Source organism: Coregonus clupeaformis, chromosome 9, assembly GCF_020615455.1.
Source record: "Coregonus clupeaformis isolate EN_2021a chromosome 9, ASM2061545v1, whole genome shotgun sequence".
Classification (NCBI taxonomy): Eukaryota; Metazoa; Chordata; class Actinopteri; order Salmoniformes; family Salmonidae; genus Coregonus; species Coregonus clupeaformis.
In genome coordinates this window covers 29,195,202-29,214,750 of record NC_059200.1, presented here as the reverse complement: position 1 = coordinate 29,214,750, position 19,549 = coordinate 29,195,202, and the positions used below count along the sequence as shown (strand labels likewise).

The 19,549-nt window shown below is 43.5% G+C and overlaps 1 protein-coding gene across 1 annotated transcript in view; it reads right to left on the bottom strand.

Moving 5' to 3' along the window:
- Window positions 1-17,440: 17,440 nt before the first annotated feature.
- Window positions 17,441-19,549, bottom strand: part of LOC121574385 (leucine-rich repeat-containing protein 75B-like) — a gene marked incomplete at its 3' end in the record, with an annotated part of 42,352 nt that continues 40,243 nt past the window's right edge. The window contains exon 4 of the mRNA XM_041887004.2: window positions 17,441-17,933. Coding sequence (XP_041742938.2) covers window positions 17,441-17,933 — 493 coding nt within the window. The remainder of the gene's footprint in view (window positions 17,934-19,549) is intronic.

Below are 19,549 nucleotides of genomic sequence, written 5' to 3'. Positions count from 1 at the left end.
GTTCCACAGGGATGCTGGCCCATGTTGACTCCAATGCTTCCCAGTTGTGTCAAGTTAGCTGGATGTCCTTTGGGTGGTGGATCATTCTTGATACACACGGGAAACTGTTGAGTGTGAAAAACCCAGCAGCGTTGCAGTTCTTGACATACTCAAACCGGTACGCCTGGCACCTACTACCATACCCCGTTCAAAGGCACTTAAATATTTTGTTTTGCCCATTCACCCTCTGAATGGCACACATACACAATTCATGTCTCAATTGTCTCAAGGCTTAAAGATCCTTCTTTAACTTGTCTCCTCCCCTTCATCTACACTGATTGAAGTGGATTTAACAAGTGACATCAATAAGGGATCATAGCTTTCACCTGGATTCACCTGGTCAGTCTATGTCATGGAAAGAGCAGGTGTTCCTAATGTTTTGTACACTCAGTGTATAACAGACTATGGTGACAGCACTAACCATACAAATAATACTACATACACAGAACAGTGCATATGTACAGTATAACCCACAACCTGCAAAAAATCTATGTTTTTCATATACTTCAGTAGAGGCTAAATAGTTAGCCTCAAGGGTAAATAGTTAGTCTTTCCAAATCAATCTCTAGCCTGCTCCAAATGCTAGGGACATTTGTACCATAAATGTCCGTACAAAAAAAAGCTATTTCTAGTTTGTATACATTACCATCACAGTATTACATAATAATAGGCCTACAGTACATCACACAGCCACCATCAGCGCAGCATTGCCTGCAGTCTATTGCCTCCTGCTTATCAGTGCTTCCAGATACATTTATTCCCACCTAATCACATTAAGTGATGGCAGTCGAGGTGAACAACGTGGCCTGTAAATGTTGCAGAATCCGCTTCGGAGCGGCAGACATTTGATTACAGGCTTGTAGATGATGAGGTGAGTGGGATCAAATGACATTCAATACTGCAGTGTTTCCAATGGTTGGAGGTGGACAAATAACTAGAATAGGTAAGGCCCCAACATTCCCCCTCACACACACACACACACACACACACACACACACACACACACACACACACACACACACACACACACACACACACACACACACACACACACACACACACACACACACACACACACACACACACACACACACACACACACACACAGCCCCGAACCATCAGCCGTGTTTTTAGTAGCTTCATGTCCACATCCTGGTTCAACCCCAACCCTCAACCTTAACCCCTTACTCTAACCCTAACCCTAACCCTAGCTTCATATCCACATCCTGGTTTAACCGTAACCCTAACCCTAGCCTCAAACACAACCCTAACCCTACACTCAGTGAATGGGAATGTTGAGGAAAAGAGCCATGTAAGATTAAGGATGTCTCACAATACAATACACTCTAATGGCCATAAGGTGGCACTGTATGCATGGTAAATGTTGTGAGAATGCCTTTGGCTCTAATAAAGTATACTGAAAACACGTGTGAGTAGTAGTTTGTTGAGTGTTTGTTGAGTGTGGGTTCCTATGGGCCAAAGGTCCGACCCCTGGTAAATAAATTACTACTCTCCCTCACTGTCTTCCAAGTCCACCGCTCTGACCTCCTGATGGGTCTGTAAAGAATAAAGCAACACTGTAGTAGGCCAAAACGTCTGCTAGCAAACACAAATCAAACTTGAGTATGTTTTTTTAGGTCCTGACCCTCTTTGAGGTTTACCGAGAAGCGAGAAACAAATCCCACTACAGTTTCTGGGAAAGCGGATCCTGCTATCCATGCTGAGTATAACAACATGGATGTAGCAACCACAGATTGTCCCTTTAAGATGTAATTGGGATGTTTCTGTGTTATTATCCTTCCCCAATATGGAAAACTCTTGGATTTGAACATCTTGAAGATGGGACAGAAGTATGCTGAGTAGGATCACCACCTCATGTCTGAACCAGAACCCCCCACACACATATCAAGGGTTTCACAGAGTTTACTGGAAAAACACTGTTGACAGGAAATGATAGTGTTTATCACTCAAACATCTCAGAAGTTTTGAAATCCTTTAAGCTGGAAGGGAAAATGAAATCATTGCAGAGACTAATTAAATTGATGGATGGATTTGTTAGGTCTTGGAATTTCCCCTCGTTCAATCCCTTTCAGCTGTGTTTTATAGCCTGTTGGTTTAACAGCATGGGACCCCTTGATGGGGTCCAGATGAGGGACTTTCTTCTCCCCCAATGTGAGTCAGATCGTCTTTAATCAAACAGCATTCTGAAGCTGTGGAGGGAGACCCTGGGGAACAAACCCATCATCCATCTCTCTTGCAAGAACCCGGAAATCTCTATCTTAAATTAACTGATTTTCTAATTAGATTTCCATGCGGGCGCGGACATAGAACACTAACCCTAGCTTCATATCCACATCCCGGTTTATCCCTATCCTTAACCGTTATCCACAACCACAACCCTAACCCCAGATTGGTAATATATTGTTGCATTTACAGCAGAAACCCCAAAACCAAGTCTTACCCTTAATTGGTAATACATTGCACTTACATCAGAAACCCCAATCCCAACCCTTACCCTTAATTGGCACCTTAACAGCTTCTACCCCCAAGCCATAAGACTGCTCAACAATTAATCAAATGGCCATCCGGACAATTTGCATTGACCCCCCCACCCCCTTTGTTTTTACACTGCTGCTACTCACTGTTTATTATCTATGCATAGTCACTTTACCCCTACCTACATGTACATATTACCTCAATTACCTCGACTAACCTGTACCCCTGCACATTGACTCGGTACCGGTACCCCTTGTATATAGCCTCGTTCTTGTTATTTTATTGTTATTTTTAAACGTTAGTTTATTTAGTAAATATTTTCTAAACTCTATTTTCTTAGAACTGCATTGTTGGTTAAGGGCTTGTAAGTAAGCATTTGATGTCACCATTGCCCTTGATTCTAAGCAATGTTGTGCTGCTATTTCTATTGACTTGGCCAAAGCTTTTGATACGGTAGACCATTCCATCCTTGTCGGCCGGCTAAGGAGTACTGGTGTCTCTGAGGGGTCTTTGGCCTGGTTTGCTAACTACCTCTCTCAAAGAGAGCAGTGTATAAAGTTAGAATATCTGCTATCTCAGCCACTGCCTGTCACCAAGGGAGTACCCCAAGGCTTGATCCTATGCCCTACGCTCTTCTCAATTTACATCAACAATATAGCTCCGGCAGTAGGAAGATCTCTCATCCATTTATATGCAGATGAGACAGTCTTATACTCTGGCCCCTCCCCGGATTTTGTGTTAAACGCTCTACAACAAAACTTTTTTAGTGTCCAACAAGCTTTCTCTGCCCTTAACCTTGTACTGAAAACCTCCAAAACAAAGGTAATGTGGTTTGGTAAGAAGAATGCCCCTCTCCCCACCGGTGTGATTACTACCTCTGAGGGTTTAGAGCTTGAAGTAGTCACCTCATACAAGTACTTGGGAGTATGGCCAGACAGTACACTGTCCTTCTCTCAGCACATATCAAAGCTGCAGGCTAAGGTCACCCCAGCTGCCAAACTAACCCTGATTCAGATGACCATCCTAACCATGCTAGAATACAGAGACATCATTTATAGATTGGCAGGTAAGGGTGCTCTCGAGCGGCTAGATGTTATTTACCATTCGGCCATCAGATTTGCCACCAATGCTCCTTATAGGACACATCACTGCACTCAATACTCCTCTATAAACTGGTCATCTTTGTATACCCATCGCAAGACCCACTGGTTGATGCTTATTTATAAAACCCTCTTAGGCCTCACTCCCTCCTATCTGAGATACCTACTGCAGCCCTCATCCTCCACATACAATACCCGTTCTGCCAGTCACACTCTGTTAAAGGTCCCCAAAGCACACACATCCCTGGGTCGCTCCTCTTTCCAGTTCGCTGCAGCTAGCGACTGGAACGAGCTGCAAAAAAGACTCAAACTGGACAGTTTTATCTCCAACTCTTCATTCAAAGACTCAATCATGGACACTCTTACTGACAGTTGTGGCTGCTTCGTGTGATGTATTATTGGTTCTACCTTCTTGCCCTTTGTTCTGTTGTCTGTGCCCAATAATGTTTGTACCATGTTTTGTGCTGCTACCATGTTGTGCTGCTGCCATGTTGTGTTGCTACCATGTTGTTGTCATGTGGTGTTTCTACCATGCTGTGTTGTCATGTGTTGCTGCCATGCTATGTTGTTGTCTTAGGTCTCTCTTTATGTAGTGTTGTGTTGTCTCTCTTTATGTAGTGTTGTGGTGTCTCTCTTTATGTAGTGTTGTGTTGTCTCTCTTTATGTAGTGTTGTGTTGTCTCTCTTTATGTAGTGTTGTGTTGTCTCTCTTGTTGTAGTGTTGTGTTGTCTCTCTTTATGTAGTGTTGTGTTGTCTCTCTTTATGTAGTGTTGTGTTGTCTCTCTTTATGTAGTGTTGTGTTGTCTCTCTTTATGTAGTGTTGTGGTGTCTCTCTTGTTGTGATGTGTGTTTGGTCCTATATTTTTTAATCCCCCGTCCCCACAGGAGGCCTTTTGGTAGGCCGTCATTGTAAATAAGAATTTGTTCTTAACTGACTTGCCTAGTTAAATAAAGGTTAAATAAAAAGTAAAAATAAAATCATTTCATGGTAAGGTTGTATTCGGCGCATGTGACAATTTATTTAATTTTATTTAATACATTGCAATTACAGCAGAAACCCTAATCCTAACCTTAAACATAGATTGGTAATACATTGCACCCTAACCCTAATCCTAAACTCAGATATTACACTCAGTGAATGGGAATCCTGAGGAAAAGAGCCATGTAAAGTAATGCTCACAATACAATACACTCCAACAGCCATAATGTTGTGAGAATACCTTTGGCACTCGTATCAGTAGTGTGTTAGTAGCAATTTGTTGAGTGTTTGTTGAGTGTTGGTTCCTTTGGGGCTGTTTTGGACCAAAACGTTCAAATCTCAGCCAAAGGTCAGACCCCCTGCAAATAAATACTCTACTACTATCCCTCACTGCCTCCCAAGTCCACCGTCTCCCAAGTCCAGAGTATAGCGACACTGTAGTAGGCCAAAATGTCTGCTAGCAAACACAAATCAAATTTGAGTGTGTTTTTTCTGTTCGAAGGGATGGGATGGAAAATGTAAGCACTCTCAAATTCATAGACAGAGCTATGGATGCAAGGACTGACCATCCATGATATAAAAATGATAGTTTTAACCATGTTTTGGGGCTACATTACTTTGTTTACAAACATTGAATCAATGGGTACATATCATTAATTTATAAGTCCAAAAATGTATGTAGCAACTGCAGATTGTCCCTTTAAGATGTCATTGGGATGTTTCTGTGTTATTATCCTTCCCCAATATGGAAAACTCTTGGATTTGAATATTTTGAAGATGGGAAAGAAGTCTGCTGAGTAGGACCACCTCACATTTGAACCAGAACCCTGCACACACATATCAAGGGCAGGACACCGCTATGTCACAGAGTTTACTGGAAAAACACTGTTACCAGGAAATGATACAGGGGTTATCACTAAAACTTTCCAAAGTTTTGAAATCCTTGAAGGGAAAACAAAATCAAAACAGAGATGAATGAATTTTATAGGATCTTGGAATTTCACCTTGTTCAAGCCTTTTTGGCTGTGTTTTATCCCTTGATGGGTTCCAGATTAGGGACTTTCTTCTTCCCCAATTTGAACCAGATCGGCTTCAATCAAACAGCATTCTGAAGTAAAGCTCTGCTACCTGACCTGAGCCCGACGGCCCCGACATTATACATCAGGTTAGGGCCGGGTAGGGCTTGTTTTTCATCAATAACTAGGGTACAGGCAGGGCTTGGGTATCACTAAATTAATCACTAACATTTTGAAGCTGAGCCATTTGCTCGTGCTCTGCTGCGCAGTACAGTCATATCTGACTAAGATCATAACATGGTGTCAGAAGTGCTTCAACCTCGTCAAATATAAGACAGGAAAAATTAAAATGTTCCTTGTTGGAGTTTAGGGTGACAAAAAGTATCAACCAGCTAACTGCTCTCTCATGTCTCTTCATTGAGCAGAGCCGCCCAAGTGGAGCCGTTGCTATGGATACTCACAGACTCAGAGGCATCATGATCAGAGTGCATGCAGAGTGAGCTGCGCACAGGGAGTGAGTGACAGACAGAGAGGAGCAGCTAATGGATTTACTAACGGAGGAAGTTATTTCTGATTTTGGGTTTCGGGCAGGGCCGGGCCTTAAATTTGGCAGAGAAAATCGGGCCTGGATAGCGTAGGGCCTGAACGTCGCGGGCATGGGTGGGCTCGGGCTTGGGCTTAAAATTCATGCCTGTGCAGGGCTCTATTTAGAAGCTGTGGAGGGAGACCCTGGGGAACAACCCCATCATCTCTCTCTATTGTTCCTGTCAGCATTGTTAAACTGGAGCCATGGGAAAACTGGGATTGAGTAAAGAGGTGTAACTAACATTACACTCTCACATACACAGACATAAATACACATAAATACATACACTTGCAGGCACTCAAATGTGTATATTATGCGTACATCCCATAAATAACTGTGTTTGTCTCTAACTTATTTTACTGGTAATGTTTACCTTGTCACTGTGTCATGGCTCATGAAATACTGTGGAGCCGTTTGTGTTTGTGAGATTCGAAAAACAGATTGAGCTCAACAGACATATCCTGTACTGTTAATAGTGAACCAGGTCTGTGAGGAGTCACACTGTAGCGATGGTTTCTGGCCGTGGTCCATATGAGCTGCCATGGGACCAATACCACCACTAGGTGGAGTATAGATTCTGTGAAAAAGCTACAGTAATAGCGCTTGATCATTTTTGAATACATGAGAATAAGAAAAAGAAAGAAATTCCCCAGAAAACGAAACAAGAGTCACAATGATGACATTACATTGCAACATCAGACCAAATATAACACAAACACACAGGAATAATGTGAGACAATACAATGTTTTATTTATACCACCAGACATGGATAAAGTGCTAATTACATTGAGATTACCTCTTGACATTACAAGCTAGTACCCTTTGCATATCCACAGTTAAAGCTGAGTGTAATTGCATTGTATTGAAGGGCTTCTTAGACTGCCGGCCTAGAATTCCATGAACTGCTAGTTCCAGTAAGTCTTCCTTGACAGGGAGAATACCCCTGTCATACTATGTCCACTGGTAATTGAGGGAGTATGGGTACAATCAGTGTGAGGTTGACCTGTCAAAAGCTGGTACACTCTGTCCTGCACAGCCTATTCTGTTCACTAACCTCTGATCTCTAATGGCACATTTTTTAAATAGGATTTACCCCGCTGTTTTACCCAAAAGCTCAGACTTTTCTGTTTCCATCTACAGTGGGGAAAAAAAGTATTTAGTCAGCCACCAATTGTGCAAGTTCTCCCACTTAAAAAGATGAGAGAGGCATGTCATTTTCATCATAGGTACACGTCAACTATGACAGACAAAATGAGAAAAAAAAATCCAGAAAATCACATTGTAGGATTTTTAATGAATTTATTTGCAAATTATGGTGGAAAATAAGTATTTGGTCAATAACAAAAGTTTCTCAATACTTTGTTATATACCCTTTGTTGGCAATGACACAGGTCAAACGTTTTCTGTAAGTCTTCACAATGTTTTCACACACTGTTGCTGGTATTTTGGCCCATTCCTCCATGCAGATCTCCTCTAGAGCAGTGATGTTTTGGGGCTGTCGCTGGGCAACACGGACTTTCAACTCCCTCCAAAGATTTTCTATGGGCTTGAGATCTGGAGACTGGCTAGGCCACTCCAGGACCTTGAAATGCTTCTTACGAAGCCACTCCTTCGTTGCCCGGGCGGTGTGTGTGGGATCATTGTCATGCTGCAAGACCCAGCCACGTTTCATCTTCAATGCCCTTGCTGATGGAAGGAGGTTTTCACTCAAAATCTCACGATACATGGCCCCATTCATTCTTTTCTTTACACAGATCAGTCGTCCTGGTCCCTTTGCAGAAAAACAGCCCCAAAGCATGATGTTTCCACCCCCATGCTTCACAGTAGGTATGGTGTTCTTTGGATTCAACTCAGCATTCTTTGTCCTCCAAACACGACGAGTTGAGTTTTTACCAAAAAGTTCTATTTTGGTTTCATCTGACCATATGACATTCTCCCAATCCTCTTCTGGATCATCCAAATGCACTCTAGCAAACTTCAGACGGGCCTGGACATGTACTGGCTTAAGCAGGGGGACACGTCTGGCACTGCAGGATTTGAGTCCCTGGCGGCGTAGTGTGTTACTGATGGAAGGCTTTGTTACTTTGGTCCCAACTCTCTGCAGGTCATTCACTAGGTCCCCCTGTGTGGTTCTGGGATTTTTGCTCACCGTTCTTGTGATCATTTTGACCCCACGGGGTGAGATCTTGCGTGGAGCCCCAGATCGAGGGAGATTATCATTGGTCTTGTATGTCTTCCATTTCCTAATAATTGCTCCCACAGTTGATTTCTTCAAACCAAGCTGCTTACCTATTGCAGATTCAGTCTTCCCAGCCTGGTGCAGGTCTACAATTTTGTTTCTGGTGTCCTTTGACAGCTCTTTGGTCTTGGCCATAGTGGAGTTTGGAGTGTGACTGTTTGAGGTTGTGGACAGGTGTCTTTTATACTGATAACAAGTTCAAATAGGTGCCATTAATACAGAAAACGAGTGGAGGACAGAGGCCTCTTAAAGAAGAAGTTACAGGTCTGTGAGAGCCAGAAATCTTGCTTGTTTGTAGGTGACCAAATACTTATTTTCCACCATAATTTGCAAATAAATTCATAAAAAATCCTACAATGTGATTTTCTGGATTTTTTTCCCTCAATTTGTCTGCCATAGTTGACGTGTACCTATGATGAAAATTACAGGCCTCTCTCAACTTTTTAAGTGGGAGAACTTGCACAATTGGTGGCTGACAAATACTTTTTTCCCCCACTGTACGTGGGCCGGCACCTGTGTCTCACTGGGCTATGGCTCCGGCGGACCGGCTCTCACTTGGGACCAAAGCCAGGCCACTTGTACTTTACAGCTGGAATTTACATTGTATTTTTTTACCAGGTCAGTTGACTGAGAACACATTCTCATTTACAGCAACAACCTGGGGAATAGTTCCACTGTCAGATCCACCTCTACGCAGACGACACAATTTTGTATACATCTGGCCCTTCATTGGACACTGTGTTAACAAACCTCCAAACGAGCTTCAATGCCATACAACACTCCTTCAGTAGCCTCCAACTGCTCTTAAACACTAGTAAAACTAAATGCATGCTCTTCAATCGAACGCTGCTGGCACCCGCCCACCCGACTAGAATCACTACTCTCGATGGGTCTGACCTAGAGTATGTGGACAACTACAAATACCTAGGTGTCTGATTAGACTGTAAACTCTCCTTCCAGACTCACATTAAGAATCTCCAATCCAAAGTTAAATCTAGAATCGGCTTCCTATTTCGTAACAAAGCCTCCTTCACTCATGCTGCCAAACATGCCCTCGTAAAACTGACTATCCTACCGATCCTTGACTTCGGCGATGTCATTTACAAAATAGCCTCCAACACTCTACTCAGCAAATTGGATGTAGTCTATCACAGTGCCATCCGTTTTGTCACCAAAGCCTCATGTACTACCCACCACTGTGACCTGTACACTCTTGTTGGCTGGTCCTCACTACATATTCGTCGCCAAATCCACTGGCTCCAGGCCATCTATAAATCACTGCTAGGCAAATCCCCGTCTTATCTTAGCTCATTGGTCACCATAGCAACACTCACCCGTAGTATGCGCTCCAGCAGGTATATCTCACTGGTCATCCCCAAAGCCAACACCTCCTTTGGCCGCCATTCCTTCCAGTTCTCTGCTGCCAATGACTGGAACGAATTGCAAAAATCTCTGAAGCTGGAGACTCTTATCTCCCTCACTAACTTTAAGCATCAGTTGTCAGAGCACCTTACCGATCACTGCCCATCTGAAATTAGCCCACCCAACTACCTCATCCCCATATTGTTATTTATTTTGCTCATTTGCACCCCAGTATCTCTATTTGCACACCATCTCTTGCACATCTATCATTCCAGTGTTAATACTAATTGTAATTATTTTGCACTATAGCCTATTTATTACCTTACCTCCATAACTTGCTACATTTGCACACACTGTATATATATTTTCTGTTGTATTATTGACTTTATGTTTTGTTTTACCCCATATGTTACTCTGTGTTGTTGTTTTTATCGCACTGCTTTGCTTTATCTTGGCCAGGTCGCAGTTGTAAATGAGAACTTGTTCTCAACTGGCTTACCTGGTTAAATAAAGGTAAAAAAAAAAAAAAAAAAAATTACAGGGGAGAGGAGGGGGGATGAATGAGCCAATACATAACAATGGTTAGCTGTGAACTTTAACATCTTCTCACAAAGCAACTGTTTTGATAACGATGAGGTTGTTAATTCTGCTCTTCACAAGTCCTCACTGCCAGCCCTAGCTATGGAAACACAATTTCCCAAGTATAACATAAGGGTGTATACACTAGTGTAACACTGGTGTCACAGTCGAAAAGCAGCATCTGTACACATCCCAGGACTGGAGAACGCATTACCGGGGGAAAACTACCCGCCCTCCAAGACACCTACAGAAACCGATGTCACAGGAAGGCCAAAAAGATCAACAAGGACATCAGCCACCCGAGCCACTGGCTGTTCACCCCGCTATCATCCAGAAGGCGAGGTCAGTACAGGTGCATCAAAGCTGGGACCGAGAGAATGAAAAACAGCTTCTATCTCAAGGCCATCAGACTGTTAAATAGCCATCACTAGCACATTAGAGGCTGCTGCTGCCTATTGAAATCACTGGTGATAAGTTGCGTCAATTCAAATCTGGTATTGGAACAAAAAGAGGTCAATACACGTCTTCTAAAATAGACTAGTATTTTAATTAATGCAAAACACTTCAATGGTAAATATGATGTTCGTATATACGGGTCCACTGAAATACCACACAGGGCAGTCAGAGAACTGGTCCATTGTTATAAGTTCTTCCCTAAATACTCTGACAGAGATAGTTCCCGCTCCCTGCTGGCCTATCAGAGTAGAGACTGAGCGTGGTTTAGACTTACTCAGCCTATCATTGGCGCACAGGCTGGTCCCAGACCCTTGGCGCTTCACTGTTGCCAGGCATAAGTTGTTATCATCACAACTTGTCCCGAGAGTCAGCACCCATAGACACAGTTTCCCTGTACTTTCCCACCCTAACTATACTCTTTGTACCTATGTCCTTGGACGGTTCAACAAAGAGGCAGTGTGAGTCATAAGCCTTATCTCCCCCTACTCCCTAACATTCCTCACATTGATCACAGCTTGTTATATTAAACAGTCTATATCAGTACAGCACAAACCTATTATGTTTAATCATTAATGTATTCTTTCTAAGCTAACAGCACATCTGAAATATAAGAGAATAATTTCCCACACTGGCCACTTTAAGAAATGGAACACCAGTCACTTTAATAATGTTTACATATCTTGCACTACTCGTCTCATATGTATATACTGTATTCTATTCTATAATATTCTACTGTATCTTAGTCCATGCCGCTCTGTCATTGCTTGTCCATATATGTACAGTGGGGAGAACAAGTATTTGATACACTGCCGATTTTGCAGGTTTTCCTACTTACAAAGCATGTAGACGTCTGTAATTTTTATCATAGGTACACTTCAACTGTGAGAGATGGAATCTAAAACAAAAATCCTGAAAATCACATTGTATGATTTTTTAGTAATTAATTTGCATTTTATTGCATGACATAAGTATTTGATACATCAGAAAAGCAGAACTTAATATTTGGTACAGAAACCTTTGTTTGCAATTACAGAGATCATACATTTCCTGTAGGTCTTGACCAGGTTTGCACACACTGCAGCAGGGATTTTGGCCCACTCCTCCATACAGACCTTCTCGAGATCCTTCAGGTTTCGAGGCTGTCGCTGGGCAATACGGACTTTCAGCTCCCTCCAAAGATGTTCTATTGGGTTCAGGTCTGGAGACCGGCTAGGCCACTCCAGGACCTTGAGATGCTTCTTACGGAGCCACTCCTTAGTTGTCCTGGCTGTGTGTTTTCGGGTCGTTGTCATGCTGGAAGACCCAGCCACGACCCATCTTCAATGCTCGTACTGAGGGAAGGAGGTTGTTGGCCAAGATCTCGCGATACATGGCCCCATCCATCCTCCCCTCAATACGGTGCAGTCGTCCTGTCCCCTTTGCAGAAAATCATCCCCAAAGAATGATGTTTCCACCTCCATGCTTCACGGTTGGGATGGTGTTCTTGGGGTTGTACTCATCCTTCTTCTTCCTCCAAACACGGCGAGTGGAGTTTAGACCAAAAAGCTCTATTTTTGTCTAATCAGACCACATGACCTTCTCCCATTCCTCCTCTGGATCATCCAGATGGTCACTGGCAAACTTCAGACGGGCCTGGACATGCGCTGGCTTGAGCAGGGGGACCTTGCGTGCGTTGCAGGATTTTAATCCATGACGGCGTAGTGTGTTACTAATGGTTTTCTTTGAGACTGTGTTCCCAGCTCTCTTCAGGTCATTGACCAGGTCCTGCTGTGTAGTTCTGGGCTGATCCCTCACCTTCCTCATGATCATTGATGCCCCCACGAGGTGAGATCTTGCATGGAGCCCCCAGACCGAGGGTGATTGACCGTCATCTTGAACTTCTTCCATTTTCTAATAATTGCGGCAACAGTTGTTGCCTTCTCACTAAGCTGCTTGCCTATTGTCCTGTAGCCAATCCCAGCCTTGTGCAGGTCTACAATTTTATCCCTGATGTCCTTACACAGCTCTCTGGTCTTGGCCATTGTGGAGAGGTTGGAGTCTGTTTGATTGAGTGTGTGGACAGGTGTCTTTTATACAGGTAACGAGTTCAAACAGGTGCAGTTAATACAGGTAATGAGTGGAGAACAGGAGGGCTTCTTAAAGAAAAACTAACAGGTCTGTGAGAGCCGGAATTCTTACTGGTTGGTAGGTGATCAAATACTTATGTCATGCAATAAAATGCAAATTCATTACTTTAAAATCATACAATGTGATTTTCTGGATTTTTTGTTTTAGATTCCGTCTCTCACATTTGAAGTGTACCTATGATAATAATACTTGTTCTCCCCACTGTATATATTCTTAAATTCCATTCCTTACTAGATTTGTGTGTATACAGTCGTGGTCAAAAGTTTTAAGAATGACACAAATACTAATTTTAACAAAGTCTTCTGCCTCAGTTTTGATGATGGCAATTTGCATATACTCCAGAATGTCATGAAGAGTGATCAGATTTTACATTTTTACATTTGAGTCATTTAGCAGACGCTCTTATCCAGAGCGACTCACAGTCCCTCTTTGCCATGAAAATGAACTTAATCCCCAAAAAAACATTTCCACTGCATTTCAGCCCTGCCACAAAAGGACCAGGTGCCAGTGATTCTCTCGTTAACACAGGTGAGAGTGTTGACGAGGACAAGGCTGGAGATCACTCTGTCATGCTGATTGAGTTAGAATAACAGACTGGAAGCTTTAAAAAGAGGGTGGTGCTTGAAATCATTGTTCTTCCTCTGTTAACCATGGTTACCTGCAAGGAAACATGTGCCGTCATCATTGCTTTGCACAAAAAGGGCTTCACAGGCAAGGATATTGCTGCTAGTAAGATTGCACCTAAATCAACCATTTAGAACTTCAAGGAGAGAGGTTCAATTGTTGTGAAGAAGGCTTCAGGGCCCAAGAAAGTCCAGCAAGCGCCAGGACCGTCTCCTAAAGTTGATTCAGCTGCAGGATCGGGGCACCACCATTGCAGAGCTTGCTCAGGATTGGCAGCAGGCAGGTGTGACTGCATCTGCACGCACAGTCAGGCGAAGACTTTTGGAGGATGGCCTGGTGTCAAGAAGGGCAGCAAAGAAGCCACTTCTCTTCAGGAAAAACATCAGGGACAGACTGATATTCTGCAAAAGGTACAGGGATTGGACTGCTGAGGACTGGGGTAAAGTCATTTTCTCTGATGAATTCCCTTTCCGATTGTTTGGGGCATCCGGAAAACACCTTGTCCGGAGAAGACAAGTTGAGCGCTACCATCAGTCCTGTGTCATGCCAACAGTAAAGCATCCTGAGACCATTCATGTGTGGGGTTGCTTCACAGCCAAGGGAGTGGGCTCACTCACAATTTTGCCTAAGAACACAGCCATGAATAAATAATGGCACCAACACATCCTCCGAGAGCAACTTCTCCCAACCATCCAAGAACAGTTTGGTGATCACCAATGCCTTTTCCAGCATGATGGAGCACCTTGCCATAAGGCAAAAGTGATAACTAAGTGGCTCGGGGAACAAAACATCGACATTTTGGGTCCATGGCCAGGAAACTCCCCAGACCTTAATCCCATTGAGAACTTGTGGTCGATCCTCAAGAGGCGGGTGGACAAACAAAAACCCACAAATTCTGACAAACTCCAAGCATTGATTATGCAAGAATGGGCTGCCATCAGTCAGGATGTGGCCCAGAAGCTAATTGACAGCATGCCAGGGCGGATTGCAGAGGTCTTGAAAAAGAAGGGTCAACACTGCAAATATTGACTCTTTGCATAAACTTAATGTAATTGTCAATAAAAGCCTTTGACACTTATGGAATGCTTGTAATTATACTTCAGTATACCATAGTAACATCTGACAAAAATATCTCATAACACTGAAGCAGCAAACTTTGTGAAGACCAATACTCGTTTCATTCTCAACTTTTGACCACGACTGTAGGGTATATGTTGTGAAATTGTTAGATATTACTGCACTGTCGGAGCTAGAAGCACAAGCATTTCGCTACACCCGCAATAACATCTGCTAAACACGTGTATGTGACAAATACAATTTGATTTGAATGGGGATTAATTAATGAACTGGTCTGTGGAAGCTTGACTGGCCACAAACAATGCAAGTGGTGTCCTCTCAGAATCATTATAAAGGCTTGCATACGACATTTTAAAACAGACATTGGGCTGAATTCTGTGAAAAATGAAAACATCTTAGTTTTATGTCAGCAGACCCACGTTGGCCATGGGAAAGTGGTAAGCTACTATACCCTGCAGCAGAGCTTTTGTCTAAGAACATATCACATGAACCTGGGAATGAGCTCTTTGCCTTGGAGATGCTATTAGATGGAATGCCAACCGTGTGGTTTACTTGACACTAGTCTGCCGGTGTCAACGCCAGCTACATATTGGCCCAGGATCCCATGTTACCTAACACTGAGCTCCAACATGACCTTCTACAGGCCTAATAAGAGCATAAGATGGATGGCCTACATAACGGTACTACCCCTATGAACAGGGAAAGTGACTACCAAGCAGAGCAGTCACAGTCAAGCACCAGGGTGATATTACTCTCACTGGCAGGTTCATACAGGGCTGGGCCTCATGGCCATTTCATTCACCCACAACACAAACCTTGGCAGAAAATCCAGCTGATGTAATGGAAAGCTATAAAAGTATAGAAGGGGATATCCTCGATGGACAGAATATGAGTGTGTAGCTCCTATGGCCTTGTCTTGGGGATATGACATCAGTTTATACTGTTAAAAAACAAACAACAAAAATGGCCACAGAATTGTAACGTGTATTTATTTTGTTACAGTAAGCAAGAACAGTCATATTAACAGTATTCTATAATTTTCAGAGAAAAACATGGTTGTTACTGTAGAGTAAACAGAGGTGGGAAACAGATAGAGATACGGTACGCTGGAAGTCATATTGTAATGACTGGTGGTTTGGATGAAGATTTATCCATTCTAGTGGATATTCAATGAGAGATTGGTGACTGGATAGAGCCGGCCTAGACAGGCATTGACTTGTTCTTGCATTTAAAGTGCAAATGAGTAAACAATTCGTTTCTAGAGGACACCAGGTATGTCCAGAGCACTTACAAACACACACAGCCACACACCTGGGCACACATAAACGCATACACAACCACGAGTGCACAAACAAGTACACACACAAAAACATATTTCATCATAAATAATTCCTTTAAAATGTTATCTCTGCAGACTATTGTTGAGCTGCAGTTAACAGTCATTTCACTTTAAAAAACAATACAAAATAATGCTCAAGTTGAACACCGAACAAAACATCTAAAAAGACACCTGTAACATGCTCCCTTTGACCCTCTCATTCACAATTCAGTTTCATATTATGTGCAAACAGCAGCACAGAGGATTATTATTTTTTAAAATTTCATTCCTCATCCATCATCTCAATATTTTTGCCTTTGATTTGAAAGACCGGGGTACATTTTGTTTCTTTATGGTTCGATTCACAAACATATTCTTTCATATAACCCATTGTGGAAGATGCAGTCGAGAGATAATTCTGTTTTGCTATGATATTTTTTTTCCCCTCTCCCCACCATCTGTGTCCGCCTGATCACCTCTTACAACAACCTGACAGAGGCAGCAATCAGTTCATCAGCTGCCCACACACACACTCCCTCCCAGACAGACAAACAGACTGGGTGTCCTCTCCCCAGCTCCCAGCCCAGACAGACAGACAGACAGACCTCTCCCCAGCTCCCTCCCAGACAGACAGCCCAGGGCAGCCTGACCCAGAACCCGCCGGCTGAGGCTCACTCTGAGGTTCACAGCCTAGTCGGGGCTGCTCTACTTGGAAAATAAAAACTCTTCTTGGATAAATGGGAATCTGGTGGATGTATAATTAAAACCATCTGTTCTTAAATCAGCGTTTAGTAAATGTTGGGTGTTGTGCAATAAAACACAGCAGCATATTTATAGAAACAAACCCTCCCACTGTGTCATCCAGTCTGCATGTGCTACATGGAAACCTCATTACATTAGAAAAAAAGCACTTCACATTAGAAAGGTAAAACAGTCAGGTGAAATCTAATCTGTCTTGTTCCTGTTGTGTAGGATTGCTTTGCTCATAAAGAATGACATCCGCAGAAGGACACAGTAACAATATCACTGCAGTGCCTAGAATACCAATTTCTTTACCAACACAAGAACAGTCTGTTTTTTTCTCAACTGTACGTTTTCTGTCTAAACTTGCTTGAGCTCTCTCTGCAATCGGAACATATAAAGGGACAAAACAAAACAGTGTTTTCTCTTAGTGGGTAGTTTATGAATTTGGTGACCCCAAGCTTCTCCTGCGATGATGACGCATGCTGAAACGGGAGGCAGGCTCAGGCCAAGGTGAGGGTACAGTAGGGTACAAAGGGTTGTCAAATCACAACGCTGGCTCTGACTTATCACCTCTCACAGTAGTGCAGAGCCACATTCGTGGATACACACTTCTCCCCAAGTTTCTCCCCAACGCCCCATGCCTCTAGCTCCAGCTTATCCTCCTCCTCCTCCCCCTCTCCCTCCCCTCCTCCTCCTCCTCCTCCTCCTCCTCCTCATACCGGCTGGGTTCTTCAATAGAGGTCTCCAGGGTATAACTACTATAGACCTGCACCTCGCTGTACTCGTAGATGGTGGGCAGGCTGCTCCGGAGGCCAAAACGTCTGCGCAGGGCCACTAGGAGGGGCTGCGGCACGGTGAAGATGTCCACGTTGTTGCCCAGGTCTACCCATGCCAGGCTGGCGAACTGCAGGGGGTTCTTCACCACCTCCGTCAGGTCCTTCAGCACGCCCACCGTCAGACGGTTGCCGTTGATGGCCAGGGTGGTGAGTTTGGGCATGGAGCCCAGGTAGGGCAGCAGTAGACGGAGGCTCTCGTCCTGCAGCTCGGTGAAGCTGAGGTCCACGGCCGACACGGAGTCGCCGTTACTCTGGAGGTAGTAGGCCACCCGGTGGACGTCTCGGCCAGACAGAGGGATGCCAGACAGGCTGACCACGTCGTTGGTCAGCTTCTTCTTCAGTGTGGTTTTAAGACTGTGAAAGGAAAGACCAGAGACTGTTAAAATCTACACAGAGAATAGAATTGAAAAGACAATCTTCTTTGCAAGTTTTGTTTTGGTTCTCTAGACTCTAGAGCACAGAATAGCCATTTAGTGTAGATTAGTGCCCTCTAATCAGGGACTGATTTAGACCTGGGATACCAGGTGGGTGCAATTAATTATTATGTAGAACAGAAAACCAGCAGGCGCCGGACCTTGAATACCCCTGCAGCTAGCGTGTGAAGAGAAATGATCTTAACTTAAAGGAATAATCCACACAAAAACACAAATTCCTTTGATTTACATTGTTAAATAACGCAAATATGTGAGAACAATATATGTTGTGATTTTTTGGGGCATTTCGTTGTTATAATAAATTAGGAAGCAACGTAAAAATTGATGTGGAAATCTGCAGAGCTCAAGATGACTACAAAACCCACAATACAAAGCTCTCTCTAGAAAGGCTGGCTGGCTAGTTAGCTAGCTAGAAAACGTAGCTACCACAGGAGGTTGGTGGCACCTTAATTGGGGAGGACGGGCTCGTGGTAGTGGTTGGAGCGGAATGAGTGGAATGGTTTCCATGTGTTTGATGCCATTCCATTTACGCCGTTCCAGCCATTAGTATGAGCTGTCCTCCCCTCAGCAGCCTCCACTGGTAGCTACACACAATACCAAAGTCAATATCAGCATGTGAAGTAGTTTGCTAGTTGTAAAACTGCACTATCAATTTAGGAGTTACAATCTCACCACAGGAGGCTCATAATATTGGCTGGAATGGCATCAAACACCTGGAAACCATGTGTTTGATACCTTTCCACGTATTCCGCTCCAGTCATTAGAACGAGCCCGTTCTCCCAATTAAGGTGCCACCAACCTCCTGTTAATCTCACCATGTTCAACCTGGTAGACTTCGCGTATCTAGCTCAAAGTTGTGTGTCAGGTTGCTATGGCAACGTGCAAGAGCCCTGCGAGCCCCCAAGAAGGGAGACGAGAGCAGAAAACTGCTTTGCGCTATGGTAGTTGAAGGAAGGTTATTCATCTGATGGTGCACTTTGAGGAAATTTGAACAAAATATATACTTTGTCATGAAGCTATAGACAGATTGATATGTTCTAGACATGTATGCCCATACCATCTATTGGCTTATATGGCAATCTGGAGTGCAGGTAATTGTTTTAAAAGCATTATGAAATGAGATGTTATGCTGCGTTCACGTGCTAGGAAACTGAAATATCCGACTTGCGAACTTGTTGAACGCTTCACGTATATAACAACCAGTTAGCAAGTCGGAAATGTCAGAGTTTCCTAGTTCCGACTATCAGTGACCTATTGCTGTTCACTGGACCTTATGATCACTCAGCTACACAACGGTACCCCATCCTGTTTATCTGTTTAGCCTCAGCCCAAACTTTTATTGCCATTACCAGCTGTTGTCTTAGCCCTCTCGAATAACACCTGTGATTGCGTTATGCCTCTCTCCCATGTCAATATGCCTAGCCTATTGCTGTTTGGGTTAGTTGTCACTGTAAAGCCCCCAGTCCCGCTCAACCTGCCTCAGATAGCTTCTTTGTCCCACCCCCAATACACGCGGAGACCGGCTCAATCGGTACC